The sequence below is a fragment of the Cetorhinus maximus genome, chromosome 2 (assembly GCF_964194155.1).
Source record: "Cetorhinus maximus chromosome 2, sCetMax3.hap1.1, whole genome shotgun sequence".
In the NCBI taxonomy this organism is placed as follows: domain Eukaryota; kingdom Metazoa; phylum Chordata; class Chondrichthyes; order Lamniformes; family Cetorhinidae; genus Cetorhinus; species Cetorhinus maximus.
Window position 1 is genome coordinate 177,070,352 of NC_135880.1, and position 15,911 is coordinate 177,086,262.

General features: G+C 45.4%; 1 protein-coding gene across 1 annotated transcript in view; it reads left to right on the forward strand.

Moving 5' to 3' along the window:
* The window catches only part of svep1 (sushi, von Willebrand factor type A, EGF and pentraxin domain containing 1), a 229,044-nt gene that overhangs the window by 22,294 nt on the left and 190,839 nt on the right, over positions 1-15,911 (forward strand). Inside the window, exon 3 of the mRNA XM_078529199.1 lies at positions 3,860-4,036. Coding sequence (XP_078385325.1) covers positions 3,860-4,036 — 177 coding nt within the window. The remainder of the gene's footprint in view (positions 1-3,859; positions 4,037-15,911) is intronic.

A 15,911-nucleotide genomic window follows, 5' to 3' on the forward strand; every position in this document is an offset into this window, starting at 1 on the left:
CTGAACCATTTAAGGAGAAATTAGGGCAGGTGAACGAAAGCTTGGTCAAAGACATAAGTTTAAGAAAGCATCTTAAATGAGGAATGCAAGGTTGGGATGTGGAGAGGTGTAGGGAGTGAATTCCAGAGCTTGGGGCCTTGACAGCTGAAGGCACAGGCAGCAAGTGGTGAAGTGATTAAAATCAGGGATGCTCAAGAGGCCAGAGCTGGAGAAGTGCAGATATCTCGGAGGATTGTGGGACTGGAGGAGATTGGGAGGGGCGAAGGCCATGGGGGGATTTGAAAACAAAGGTGGCAATTCTGAAATCGAGATATTGTTTAACCGGGAGCCTATGTAGGTCAACGAGCACAGAGGTGATAGGGGTATTTGGTGTGAGTAAGGACACAGGCAGAATTTTGGATGACCTCAAGTTTACGGAGAGTAGACCATGGGAGGCCATGTAACATAGAAACCTGGGGAAGAATTTTCGCCCTGTTGTGCTGACGTGCAGCCAATCACCACTCACGATTGGCTGCGTGTCGCCATTTTACGTGGACGGGCCAATTAAGGCCCGCCCAGCATGACACGCATCTGGAAGCACTCAGTGCTCCCTGTGCAGGCGGGTGGGGGGAGGAGGTAGAGTCGGGGCCTGTGACCTTTCACGCATGCATGCCAAAGAGAGCAGCAACCTCCCTGAGGCACGGTGCTGAAATAAATAGAGAAAAAAATTATTTACACATGTCCCCTCATGTGACAGTGTCACATGAGCTGGGACATATTTATGTGTTTCAATAAAATTTCTTATTTAATTTAACAAAGCCTTCATGAAACCTCATCCCGCCCGTGGATGAGGTTTCATGATAAATGCAAAGGCCGCCTGGGCTCTTCACCTGCCCGTCAACCTTAAGGTTGGACGGGCAGCCCTATTAGTTGTTTTAATTCATTTTTAAATGGCCTTAACAGGCCTTTGACAGTTCAGCGGGAGCGCAGCCGACTCCGGTGCGTGCCCGCTGAACTGAAGATCGGAATGACGCGCGGTGATGTCGGGACGCATGCCCGATGTCACCGCGCATCATTTTACGTGTCGACGAGCGGGGCCCCGCCCCCACACGCTGACCAGAAGATTCAGGGCCCTGTACAAAGCATGCTGAAATAATTGGACGGAAAGGATTAGATAGATTTTTGCATTGTTAACCAGCTTTGAGTCCTTATAAATTCTCAAATATGGCTAAAAAATCCTAAATTTGGGAGCACTTTTTATCTTCTTTATTCTTGCGTGAGATGTGGGTGCCACTGGTAAGATCAGCATTTGTTACCCATCTCTAATTGCCCTTGATCTGAGTGGCTTGCTAAGCCATTTCAGAGATCAGTTTAGAGTCAAACACATTGTTGTGGGCCTGGAGTCACATGTCGGCCGGACTAGGTAAGGACAGCAGATTTCCTTCCCTGAAGGACACAGTGAACCAGATGGGTTTTTACGACAATCAATGATAGTTCCATGATAGTCACCATTACTGAGACTAGCTTTTTATTCCAGATTTATTTATAGAATTTAAATTCCACCAGCTGCCATGGTGAAATTTGAATTCTTAGCCTGGGCTTCTGGATTACTACGCCATCATCTCCCCCAGTTTTAATATCTCGAATGGCAGAGCAGGCTCAAAGGGCCGAATAGCCTACTCCTGCTCCTAAGTCTTATGTTCTTGTGTAGTCTGTTGAAACGAGTGAGTGAGTGATGCTGTCACAGTAGCAGCTGCTATTCTTGATTGTACCAGAGGATGGCGCATCTATCTCTAAAAACAGAGGGGCAAAAATTCCTGCCGCTGGACAGAAATTTAGGCTTTCCTGCTGGTTTGGCCCCTGAACCTGAGATAGTCAGGGGGTCATTAGCATAAAAGGAGCAGCCCCATTACATTTTTGGCACCGCGTGGGTGTCTGCCGTATGGGATCAGGAAAATAAGACTTGCACCTTGACAGTCGGTTAGGTGAGTACACCAGCTCTTTTTGTTTTTAATGCTGCATTGCTGCTTTTTCACCAATGACCAGCATTAGTTCCCCATCAACACACAGGTAAGTAAGTCCCTCTGTTTCATACAGGTGGACTTTCCCTTGCACCCAAGTGGACTTCCTCTATCTCCGTCTACCATCCAAAATCTCTGCATTCCCCCTATTCTGGCCCCTTGCCAATCCCGATTTTAATTGTTCCATTGTGCCTTCAGCTGCCTAGGTCCTAAGCTCTGGAATTCCTTCCCTATACCTTTCTGCCTCTCTCTTCCTTTGTGACGCAGCTTAAAGTCTACATTTTCGACCAAGCTCAGTGGGTAGAGTTTTCAGATTTGGGCCAGAACATTGTAGGTTCAAGTCCAACTCCAGAGACCTGAGCACAACATCTCGGCTGACACCTGCTCCTTTAACTAGGGTTGCTTCTGCCTGATTCCTAAATGGTTACACCAGATATTTTCTGGCCTGGATGACCACACCCTGGGCACTCATTGATAAAAGTCTTCTCATTCAAACATTGAGTTCAAGGTCCAGGGAGGCCTTGGGAGGCCCTTAAAGCACCACAAAACTTGGAAGTCGATAAGTGGTTTTGTGCACTGTAACTTCTACCCAAAAAAAAGAGTCTTGGTATAATTTATCCACAAATACAACTCACAATCTCCATGCTGCCTTTTTAAAATAAATCCCCGTTGTGGTTTCTGTGACAATTAATTATGTACAGGGTTTGAGTATTACTGAAAATAGAGATGTTGAAGCTTTTTATCTTGTACTCATCAGGACAGTTTGCAAGAATATCACATATCAAATTTCTCCCTTTGAAATTTGGTATTCTTGCATCTGTCCTGATGAGTGCAAGTGAAAAGCTTTGATGACGTGTTTTTTTTCAGCAATAATTAATGACGTTCCCTATTGGTCTAGTTCAGTAGCTGAGAACACAGGTAGGTATACTTTGTAAATGTCAAGCTGTATTCTAACTGGGTTAATGCTTTTGTACAAATAACTCAAGCAGAAATGTAATACTAAGTGCCTTAATTGTCCATGAACTTTTTGACCCAAATTTTCTATCTGATCTGGAGCACAGCGCTAAATGTAACACCTTCACCTATCAGCCATGGCTCAATAGGTAGCACTCTTACCTCTGAGTCATGGGAGGTGGGTGTTCAATTCCCTCTCCAGAGGTTTGAGCAGAAAATCTAGGATAACACTTCTAATGTAGAACTGAGAGAGTGCTGCACTGTCGGAGGTGCTGTTGGATGAGATGTAGCGGCACTGGCTGCCCTCTCATATGGATGTAAAAGGCCCCAGGGCACTACTGAAAGAAGAACAGTGGACTTCTCCTGTCCAATATTTATCCCTCAACCAACATCACTGAAACAGATTATCTGGTGATTATCACAGTGCTGTTTGTGGGATCTTGCTGTGCATAAATTGGCTGCTGCGTTTCTTACATTGCCACAGTGACTACACTTCAATGGTACTTTGTTGCTGCAAAATGCTGGGGGCCTCTTACATTCGCCTGAGAGGGCAGACTGTGCTTCAACACTTCATCTGACAGCGCCTCCGGCCATGCAGCACTCCCTCAGTTCTGCAGGCGGAGCATTATCCTAGATTTTGTGCTCAAGTCTCCAAAGTCGGACTTGAATCTACGTCAATCCCTTGACTCAGAGGGTCGGAGTGCCAGCCACTGAGCCAAGGTGAAAGAACGTCACTCTTTGCACTCAGCTCCAGAGCAGATAGACCACACTGGGTCAGCAAAGTTCATGGACACTAAGATTGTGAAAGGAGCTACAGAGAGTTCTTTTTAGGAAAGTCATTGGAACAAATGATGTCGGTCAGGTTCTTTCAAGTTGTGGAAATGAGGTGCATTCCTTCTTCACAGATCTTCCCTCTGGCGACTACATCCAGGAAGACCGAGTCCGCTGTTCATTCCTCTGTGAACTGAACCAGGACTGTTGTGATGAGATGGCGAGCTGCAAGTGCGGCACCAACACGGGCCAGTATGAGTGCATCTGTGAGAAAGGCTACTACGGGAAGGGGCTGCAGCATGAATGCACAGGTAGGAGCGACCGTGTGCTCTAGGCTCCCGGTCTTTGCCAGTGAGAAACCACGGGAGAATTTTCACGCCGAATGTAAAACTGTGTCCTTTGTAATACAGCGAGCGTGTACTGGAATTAATCATTTCATTCTATAAATATTCTTTAGCAATGATTATGTTCCTTGAAGAACCGACTGTAGTTTAAATTTGCACAGGTCTGAAGCGGTAGCAAGACGAGTCAATGAAGACTTTCACTAGGGACTGCAGCGATCCCATTGAAGATGGTAGAAAAAGAAATTTTAAGATTCTATACACGCTGGGAAATAGCTGGCTTCTATCTTTTTAATACCCTATTAACAACAGTGAAATTCTAATGGTGTTGCACCCATGAGTGCTCAGATGGTCGAGCGATGTGATCCAATGGAGCTCAACTAATGTTATGCGGTAGCCCTACCTGATCGAATGACATGTTGCAACACTGTTATGACTCCTTAACTAATTGTTCCTCAACGTGTTTCTTCCCGCAATTCTTTAGCGTTGCACCGGACAGTGGTTTGGAGAAAGTGTAGCCTCATGTTACGTTGGCATGGCACGATTCACACATTGATTTTCGCTGAAGAAACTGTAAACGCACTGGGAGCTGGAAAAGCTTAGTTATGGTGCTTCAACCATCAGGAAATGTGGGCTGGTCTCGATGTCCTTTTCCTCCCCCATAATTTTGTATGCTTGCATATATTCCGCATTTCACCAGGTTGTGGGTTCAAGTCCCACTCCAGGACTTGAGCACAAAAATCAAGGCTGAGCCTCTAGTGCAGTACTGAGGGAGTTCTGCCTCGTCAGAGGTGCTGTTTTTCAAATGAGATGTTAAAGTAAGGCTCCGTCTGCCTGCTCGGGTGGATGTAAAATAAAATGCCATGGCACTATTTTGAAAAAGAGTAGTCCCTGGCATCCTGGCCAATAATTATCCCTCAGCCAGGATCCCAAAAATAGATTATCTGGCCATTGCTGTTTGTATGTGTTTGAAGTGTGCAAAATAGCTGCCATGTTCCTACATTACAATAGGTGACTACACGTCAAAAAGTGCTTCATTGGCTGTAAAGTGCTTTGAGACACCCGGTGGTTGTGAGGAGCGCTATCTAAATGCAAATCTTCCTTTCTCTCTTCATGCATCAGTCAGGAGAGAATGATTGCTGTACACATGGAGCAGAGATAAAAATCAGTTATTGAGGGAATAAAACGTGCATATTATTTAGTGCCTACAGTCTTCAGACAGTTACATGTTGTACAATGTCATCTGTTCAGGGAAAATAAGTGCTAAACTTGGCCAAATAAATTGAGCTTTTGAGAGGTTTTGTGATAAATCAAAGTTTCCAGATACAATCAAAACCCAAGCAATTCACCAGGTAATTCATGCTACGTTGGCTTGTGCTATGGATATTTCATAAAGAATTATATCCAAAATATTACTGATAACTCAATTAAGTTATAGTCTGAACACAACTTTACACGATGCTTATTAATGAAGGAACGACGCTGTGCGTAAAGCTGGGAGCTCAGTTTGAACATACACCATTGGTTTTAGGGGCATTTTAATTATTTCTGGGATGTAGTTATATCGTGAGGTTGTCGTGATATAAACCAGACATCTCTCTGTTTGCTTGGCTTGGTCTGGCTTGTTGCAAAACGTGAATCTCCCCAACCCCTAAATAGAAAAGCTAAATCGTCTGAGCAAAACATCCACTGAGAAAACATTTTGCTGAATCAGTGAATAGCAAGGTGGAATGTGACTTGGGGTAGGTGTGTGGTGGGACTTCAAACATCTGTCATAATGATGGCAATTGGGCCACCCTGGCCTATGATGGAATTTGGCAGGAATTCAAGAATTCCCAGTGAGTCCATTTTAAAATGATCCCGGAGCTGAATGATGTCTGCTAGTCCTTATGGGAATGTCTGTCATACTGTAAAGGGTCATTGCAATTGGAAAAATTCTATGGTTCTTATCTAGTTGTCCCCTGAAGGTAAGTTCATTGCCACTTGAATTGGTTTCTCTGGCTGCTTTCAATGTAAGAGGTTTTTCCCTGTTTAAAATGACAGAAGCTCTGTCCTTAGCAGATTTTCTGGTGGGCCCCACAGCCCTGATGTCCTGACATCCCCACTGCCCTTGCTGTTTCAACTGCATCCTCATACCCCCTGATCTCCTGACACCCCTACTTCCCCTGCTCACCCAACCCACTCTCCCACTGCCCCCACTTTTATTGACCCCATGCCCCCACTGCCAGTCCTGTCCTCGCTCGGGCCAGATGGGCAGGTATCTCAACTTAGCTCTTACTATTACTCTTGTCCTCACCCCTATTTTATGAGAGTTACGGTGACCACCTCCAGCACCTAACACTCTCCTACCCTGCCTCCAACCTGCAAACTGTTCTAGCGATATAATCAGCCGAGAGAGCGGACGATCTATACACCAACTGCACTGCTGCTCCTGTGGCGACACAACAAGGTTTCACATCTCCTTGATGTACAGAGCACAGTTTAAATTGTGGTTCGAGGTCCTGTCTTGAATTGGTTCTGTTCACCCCATGCATCTTTGACTCAGGGGTTTGAACATTCACCAGCAAAGTGATTGCAAAGTGTGAAGAAGTGAACATCTCAACATTCAATGGACCTCCTGCTGCTTGATGGCTTTAAAATGAGGCAAATTCTCTGTGGACTACTAAGGATCAACATTGACCATTCCTAGATCATTATATTGATGTGTATGTATTGTATTAAAATCCATTGACTTGGACTTTCAATGTTACAATTTGCGATTGTGGTATTGTATTGGAATCTAACACTCAATGAGAGTCTGGCAGACTGTTTTATAGGAATAATGCCTGGAAGTTATAAATCTTTCGGCATGGATTACTGAATCATTTTCTACATGGAAACATTCCTGCTGTTTATCATTTCCATCTGCCTTTTCCATTTGCCACTCTCAATTTGCACTATTAGACAGACTCAAGGGGCTGTATGGCCTCCTTCTGCTCATGTTCAGATGAAAGAAATGTCTTTAGCCTCAGTAAAGCCAGCCATTGCAGTATTCAGGAGCGATTCAAAAATGATTTTGACTTTTTTTAGGGGCGTTACATTTCTGTCAATTCAGGAGACAACCCGAAACATGCAACTCAAGACTAAATGATGCACATTGGAAGAGCTTCAAATTGACCGATGAATGACTCACATTTATATAGTGCCTTCAACATCATCAAACATTCCAAGGTGCTTCACAGCAGTGTTATCGGACGAGAATTTGACACCGAGAGACACACAAGGAGACATAACGTGACCAAAAACTTGTTCAAAGACAGAGGCTGGGATTTTTGGGTCCCGCCCATCGCAGGAACAGAAATTCCCATCTGAAGTCAATGGACCTTTGACTGGTCCGTCAAATTTTACGCCCTGCCCACGGCGGTTTCCACTGTGGGCGAGACAGGAAAATCCCGCCCTGAGATTTTAAGGAGCCTCTTAAAGGGGGAGAAAGAGGCAGAGAGGTACGGGGGGTGGGGGTGTGGTTTGATGTTTAGGGAAGGAATTCCAGAGCTTAGGGCCCTGGCAGCTGAAGGCATGGCCGCCAATGGTGGAGCGACGAAAGCGAGGAATGCGCAAGAGGCCAGAATTAGATCAGTGCCGAATGCTCGGAGGGTTGTGGGGCAGGAGGAGGTTATGGAGATGGGAGGAGGGGGCGCAGCTGTGAGGCCATGGAGAGATTTGAAAACAAGAGTGAAAATTATAAAATAGTAGCATTGCCAGGCCAGAAGCCAGTGTAAGTCAAACATGTGGCATTATACATATCCTGACCCTGATTTATGAATCTGGAAGCATTTGCTATTATAAGATTTAATACCGGGGCCTTCACTTAATTTAATAGGATCTTTCTCAAAATATCAAAGAATAATCATGGATAATGAAGCCCATTTGGATTGTTTGATTTATTGATCTAGAGCGATCCTAATGCCCTCGCATTCCATCATCCAATCTCAGTCCAGTGATTTTGCCTGCTCTCCTGTATCTGAAACTTATTCCTCAGGTTGAATAATTTGCGTTCAGCATTATTTCTTGAATGTCTGACCTAAAAGCCGTCACCTGTAGCTTGAACCTGTGTCCCCTCATTCTACTCCAGCATCTTTTCTCTTGATAAGATCAATATAAGATAGTCACCAGAAATCCAATACGGAATTCAGAAGAAACTTCTACACCCAAACAAAATGCTAAGAATGTGGAACTCACAGCCATTATTCCTATCCTTAGCCAGTTGGCAAAGTATAAATCGTGACACTAATACTTAGGACAGGACTTTCCTATCGGCGAGCGGGGGGGCGGGGCCAGCTCGCTGACACGTAAAATGACGCAGGATGATGTCGGGCGGAACTCCCGCCGTCACCGCGCCCCATTTAAATTTTCAGGTAGGCGGGGGCGCAGCAAAATCAGCTGTGCGCCCACCGACCTGTCAATGGCCAATTGAGGCCATTGACAAAATCATTTAGCTAATTAATGGACCTGCCTGTCCAACCTTCAGGTTGGCGGGCATGCTGGGAGCCCCGGCGGGAATTAGAAAAAGCATGAAACCTCATCCACGGATAGGATGAGGTTTCATGTAGGTTTTAAAAAATGTAATTAAAGTTTTTTAAAAAGTTATGGACATTACCCAACTCATGTGACAGTGTCACATCAGGGGACATGTCAGGGGATTTTTTTTTTCTATTTTTAACAATTTGTACAGGAGAGACGATCTACCTGAGGCAGCACGTAGCCTCAGAGAAATGAGTGCGCTCTTTCGTGCACATGCGCGAAAGAGTGCACACACGATTTTGGAATTCCCCCCTGCCTAACCAGGGAGTGCACAACGCTTCCGTGTCGACATCACGCTGGGTGGGCCTTAATTGGACTGCCCACGCAAAATGGCGGCACCCACCACCAACACCCCCCAAGATTGGGGGTGACAATTGGAGGCACACCTCCGCTTGCCTGCACTTTAACTTCCCCCCCCGATGGGGGGAAAATCCTGCTCTTATTTACAGAATGCAGTATTACATACATCTGCTCCCTACCTAACAACACCAGTGTCCCAGCAGTCTCCCTTTATACTGTTTTGAGTATACCAGTAAAATAAAATAATTAACGAATTAATCAATTGAACAAACCAATTAGACAAATTAACAACCCCCTAAAGGGGCACTGTAATGAAAGACATTTAAAGGAAACTTATGTAAATATATCAAAATGTTATTTCTGGGGCAGATGAAGCACTCCAGCCCCCACGGTACCCACAGGCCACGGAAGGCGTTAAGCGTACCAGTGGACAACGCGTGCTCCCACTCCAGGGATGTGCGGCTACAAACATAATTGCGGAAGAGGGGCAGACGGTGGGGCCAGACGATCCCCTCAACTGCCTGGACCTATTATTGGCCACGTTGGCCAGGCCCAGGAGCAGGCTTACAAGGTCACCTTCTGCTCTCCTCACCACATCTTCCGCCCTGCTCGCCACCCGCCCCCTCCACACCGGGTGGCCAATGATCAGGGTCGTGGGGCTGAATCGCTACCAAAGGTTGAGGCTTCAACCTCGGGCAATCTACATAAACATGGAACATGCCTGCAGAAAATACAGGCAGCCTGGGAGTCTGTGAACCATCTTGGCCTGCGTTTGTTCGGGACTGCTGCATGCTACACCCTCCACGCCAGATCCCCAATGGTTAAGTGGAGGACTCCCACATAGATAGCCCTCCACTGGGAGCCTCCACCACCCCATCGGACGGCAGGACAGAACGCCACACCATGTCCGGACGGCTGACGAGGCCGATGAAGTGAAGGGTGTGCGACAGTAGCCCTGACAGGAAACCCCTCCGCGCAGAACGCAAAGGCACAGAGGGAATTTCCGCGCAACGGCTCAATTTGTTGGGCTGAGGTTCCCAGGGGAGGTTTCAGGGCTTGAGGACAATGTGAAATTCTGTCTGAACGGGGGTCGGTCGAGATGGGAGTCACCACGGGCGCAGTGTCGGGGCTGAGTACCATGGCTTTAAGGCTGTGGATGACGTTGGCTGTGAGCTGGACATCGACCGGCGTGTGGCGCACCAGTTCATGTGGCGTCCTCCAGCCCGCTCCTCTGCCATCCAACACGCTCCCGACTCTGGTCGCCCCAGTAGCTCGATCCCTCCACTCCACCAGCCACATGAACCCATACTGTTGGAGGTTTGGATCCCTGAGCAGTGGCTCCGGTTACTACTCCTCACAGGAAAGAGCTCCGGCGTGAAAAAAAAAATAACCTCCGCACTCCCTTCTGCCTTCCATTAGCCAGCGTATCATGGCAGTGGAGACAGAATTAGGGTCTTAAGAGCCTCGATAGGCCTATGGGTCAGCAAGCTAATGGGCGCCTTACTGACCTCCCACCCCCCCATATTCTGGGGGACCAGATCAGGGGTGGGGAGGAAGGCAGCGGGCTAGCCAACCATCATATTTCACATTCCACTACCGAAAACACATCCAACAGGAGGGTTGTAAAATCCAGCCTCTCATTGCTTCTTTCCTTTTTGTACTCAAGCCTTGGAATGGGACATGAACCCAAGACCCTCTAACTCAGGGGTGAGAGTGCTACTCACTGAACCACCACTGGCATTGCTTCTTAACGACCAAACAAGATGCAGTACTCAAGGTGAGGTCTGGCGAGAGTGCTACAGAATAAGAGCTCTACCTCCTCCATTTTATTTTCTGTTGTTTTGACTACATGGTTCAACTTCCTGTTGGCTTTGTTGGTTACTTGGATGTGTTTCCTAAGACTGCTAGGTGCCTTCAGCTTCATCCTTAGCTACTCCAATGCCGTTCATGGAATACCAGGTTCATTTTATTTACATCCTACATATAGTATTTTATATTTTTCTGCATTAAATTTCACCAGTGCCATTGTTCACCCAATAACACATCTTGCCCGATACCTGTTTCTGACACTTAACTGCCTCCCCTAGCTTTGTATCATCTTCAAATTTTCCCTTTTTTGCATTAAGTTTCTTAATCCATGTTTACGTACATTGAGAAATAATAGAGGTCCCTACCCCATCCACAAACATTCACTCCTTCCACCACCGACGTAGCAGTGTGTACCATCTAAAATATGCACTGCAGGAATTCACCAAGGCTCCTTCGACAGCACTTTCCAAACTCACGACCACTGCCACCTAGAAGGACAAGGGCAGCAGATACATGGGAACACCACCACCTGGAAGTTCCCCTCCAAGCCACTGACCATCTTGGCCTGAAAATATATCGCCGTTCCTTCACTGTCACTGGGTCAAAATCCTGGAACTCCCTCCCTAACAGCACTGTGGGTGTACCTACACCACATGGACTGCAGCGGTTCAAGAAGGCAGCTCACCATCACCTTCTCAAGGGCAATTAGGGATGGGCAATAAATGCTGGCCTAGCCAGAGACGCCCACATCCCATAAGTGAATTAAAAAAAACTCTACTCTGTATTGTCTACATCCCCACCCCACTCTATCACACTCCCATATAATACTTTGAATGAATTGTTTCCCACTCTTCGACCAATTTCTTATCCATTCCCAGGGTCTATCCTGAATCCACATAGCTTTGAATTTGCTTAATTGCCTTTCATGGGGAACTTTGTCAAGAGCCTTTTGGAAGTCAAGATGCACCACACAATGGGATATGGTAGCCTACTGGCTTTGTTACTGGGTTAGTAATCCAGAGGCCTAGGCTGGTGATCTGGAGACATGAGTCCAAATCCCATTATGGTTGCTGGGGGAATTGAAGTTAAGTACACCTAGATTAAAAAGCTTTTTCCCAGCAATGATGAGTATGGAACTGCTAAACTGTTGTAAAATAAGAGCAGAAAGTGCTGGAAAAAAAACTCAGCAGGTCTGGCAGCATCTGTGGAGAGAAAAATAGAGTTAATGTTCTGACACTATTGTTCGTAATGTCCAACATGACTCTTCTTCGGAAATGTTCCAGGACAGTTGGCCACCCCGAACGTGGCCCTGTTCTTTACAAACAAAGGAATATGTTCAAGCCTTGTGCCTTTTCTTGAGTTACTCAGGAGCTTGGGCAACCTATAGATCCCCATCATTTTCTCCAAAGCAATGCCTTGGCCAATCACAGTTGACTTGCCAACCAATCAGCACCTTTTCGCCTGTAGTATAAATTGTTGTGATTGTTTGAAATTTGACACTCTTGTGTTTGTCCCGATGAGTGCAACATGAAAAGATTCCACAACACATCTCTTTTTCCAACAATGTTCTATTTAACCTCAGCTGTGATGCTAATTTTCCAAGTACCCCTCACCATTTTTTTCATCCTTATTCTGAAACTTGTTGCATTTATTTCAACGAGCATCCTCCCATCTGCTGTCCCTTTCTGGAGGATTTGTGCATGACATGTTTCCTCTTTATCTCATTTGTTCACAAACCCATTTTAGGGGCCACATCTGTTTAATCTGGAGAGGGGATGCAAGTTTGCTTGGTGGACCGTGAGGAAATGCTGTTACTTCCTCTAGTCCCACAAGCAGTGCAGGCAAGGCAAATACCTTCCCAACACAGCAGTCCTCAACAAAAACAGAATTACCTGGAAAAACTCAGCAGGTCTGGCAGCATCGGTGGAGAAGAAAAGAGTTGACATTTCGAGTCCAACATGACCCTTCAACAGAACTGAAGTATAGTTAGGAGAGAGGTGAAATATAAGCTGGTTTAAGGTGGGGGCGGGGGGAGAGAGAAGTTGAGGGTGGGGTGGTTGTGGGGACAAGCAAGCAGTGATAGGAGCAGATAATCAAAAGATGTCACAGACAAAAGGATCAAAGAGGTGTTGAAGGTGGCTGTGGGGACAAGCAAGCAGTGATAGGAGCAGATAATCAAAAGATGTCACAGACAAAAGGATCAAAGAGGTGTTGAAGGTGGTGATATTATCTAAGAAAAGCAGTCCTCACCTCCATTTACCTGCCGAGATTCCTGAAGACTGGGAAACCCAAATCACCAAAGTGTTAAACCTGAAAGCCAGATCAAATCGGAGGCATGCACCCTCATTATACTATTTACAGGGTCAATGTGCTTCATGGGAGCATTGGTTACCAGCTGCCTGTCGAATCCCCGTTAAAAGCGGAAGTTGAATTCAAGATTGAGATTTTTTAAAACTTTCACAGCCCACCCGACCCAAATCTACCTTTTTCCAGTGGTTTAAATCACTATTCCCTTCAGAACACAACCTTCCTGGCTGGGAATTTCTGATCCAGCCATTTCAGACAGGGAAATGCTTAAGGTGCTTTTAGACTCAACAGGCAAACTCTGACTGACCTCTACATCAGAGTGACTTGCCAATTCATGTCAGTAGTTACTGAGGGACTGAAGGTGTTAGGAGCTGTTAAATTCTTGCAGGATTACACAGACGTTGGCCCGTCAATTTTACTGCACTCAATGGGTTCCAGCTGGCTTATTCATTCTAACGTTGTTCCACATATAATCCAGTGGAGGGTCACTTAATAACCATTGCTAGGTATTCTGGGCTGGTACTGTTGTTGCACATGACTACATTTATTTCACATACCGAAAGGGCCAATGATTTCACTCCATGCCAAAGGTCTACGGGAAAGAAAGCATTTATATAGCGCCTTTCATGACCTCAGGATGTCCCAAAGTGCTTTACAACCAATGAAATATTTGTTGGCAAATTGTCCAGGCAGTTGTGTGTGCTTTGATCATTTAAGCAGGATGAATAGGGGTCCCTATGGGTACCAGAGAAAGTACATCAAGATATCACTGCCCAGCTTAATTATATTGCACAAATATAGAGAAATAACTTTTGATAAGACTGAATTATAAGGCTATAATGTAATATACTATAGGGCTATCTTGAGGTGTACTTTTTTTATTCATTCATGGAATGCAGTAGAGGTTGGGGGTTTAGAAGGTGCTACCGAAGGAGCCTGTGTGTGTTTCTGCAGTGCATCTTGAAGATGGTACACACTGCTGCCACTGTGCATCAGTGGTGGAGGGAGTGAATGTTTAAGATGGTGGTGGTGGTGTTACAGTTCACTCAGGGAGTCTGAGTTGCTGTGGAGCATGCGCTTTTACATGCATATTGTAGCTATGGACAGTGATGATAGAGGCTGCAACTTTCTTTCCATCACATGGCTGACCAGGAATCTCTCCCGCTCTTTCCGCCTGGCATTGGCGTGTGTTGGAAGGATTTGCAGGTTGATGCTCCGACTGTTTGGCTACGTTATGAATGCACCTTTCTCAGCCATGAAGTCCTAGGGTGAGACTTTAACCTGGGGCTTCTGACTCAGAGGTAGGGTCACTACCCATTGAGCCACAAGACCTCCCATTTAAGATGGCGGATGGGGTGCCAATCAAGCAGGCTGCTTTGTCCTGGGGGTCAATTGAAAATGTCAAACTAGATTGATAAATGTTCGTATAGGCAAGGAGCGTTAAGGGTTGTCGACCAAAATGGATGGGTGGAGTTAAGATACAAATCAGCCATGATTTAATTGAATGATGGAACAGGCTCAATGGGCTGAATGGCCTCCTCATGTTCCTTTGATCCTATCCAGCTGCTAAATCCGCCTCTTGCTGATACTTAGAAAGGATTTGTGACTTTTTGCCCCTGTAGCTGGGCCCCCCCATCATGGCATAATGAAAAATCCCAGAATGTGACACATTCTTAATAGCAATTATAGGGTGGATGGGGAATAATATCTACAATGGTTGAAACACACTTCTTATGAATTTCCAATCATTTTAAATAATTTAAGAAATGCGATAAGCTTAAAGAGATGTTATTTCAGGTGTAAAGGGGTGGCTTTTTTCAGTGCAATAATTATCATCATTATCCTATAATTTGTCTCGTTTCTACAGATAGCCCTGGAAAACTAATCAGGGAATTAAGTCCAGCAATATTTCTTTTTTTCACTTGCAAGGGAATTTTTTATGAGCGATGCATTTTATTTTTCTGGTCTAGGATTCTATCCAAACCATGTGGTGAATATGAACTAAATCATATTGGCAGATGAGACAGAATGGATTCCCAGGTTTCTAGTCACCTTACTGTAATATTCCAATCTGCACTTTCATCGAATAAATCAGAAATAGTTTACCATGAGCATGAACATCTCTACTCCATATATATTGCAAAACTCTGAGGTACGCATTCATCAGCCAACAAGTTTTTAATTGATGTGTGTTTCATCCCTGGGGGGTGGTATGGAAGTTCAGAGTCATTGTCAAGACCGAAGGAGATTGAGGGGCGACTTGATAGAAGTTTACAAAATTATGAGTGGCATGGACAGAATAGATAGTCAGAAGCTTTTTCCCAGGGTGGAAGAGTCAATTACTAGGGGACATAGATTTAAGGTGAGAGGAGAAAACTATAGAGGAGATGTGCGGGGCAAGTTTTTTACGCAGAGGGTAGTGAGTGTCTGGAATTCGCTGCCAGAGGAGGTGGTGGAAGCAGGTACGATAGTTGTGTTTAAGAGGCAGTTTGACAAATACATGAATAGGATGGGAATAGAGGGATACGGACCCCGGAAGTGCAAAATGTTTTAGTTGACGGGCAATATGATCGGCACAGGCTTGGAGGGCTGAAGGGCCTGTACCTGTGCTGTACTTTTCTTTGTTCTTTGTTCTTTGTACAGAGGGATCTGGGTGTCCTGGTATGTAAATCATAGAAAGTTAGTATGCAAGTACGACAATTAATTAGGAAGACAAATGGAATGCTGTTGTTAATTGCAAGGGGAATGGAATATAAAGATAAAAGTAAAATACTGTGGATGCTGGAAATCTGAAATAAAAACAGAAAGCGCTGGAGAAACTCAGCAGGTCTGGCAGCATCTGTGGAGAGAGAAACAGAGTTAACGTTTC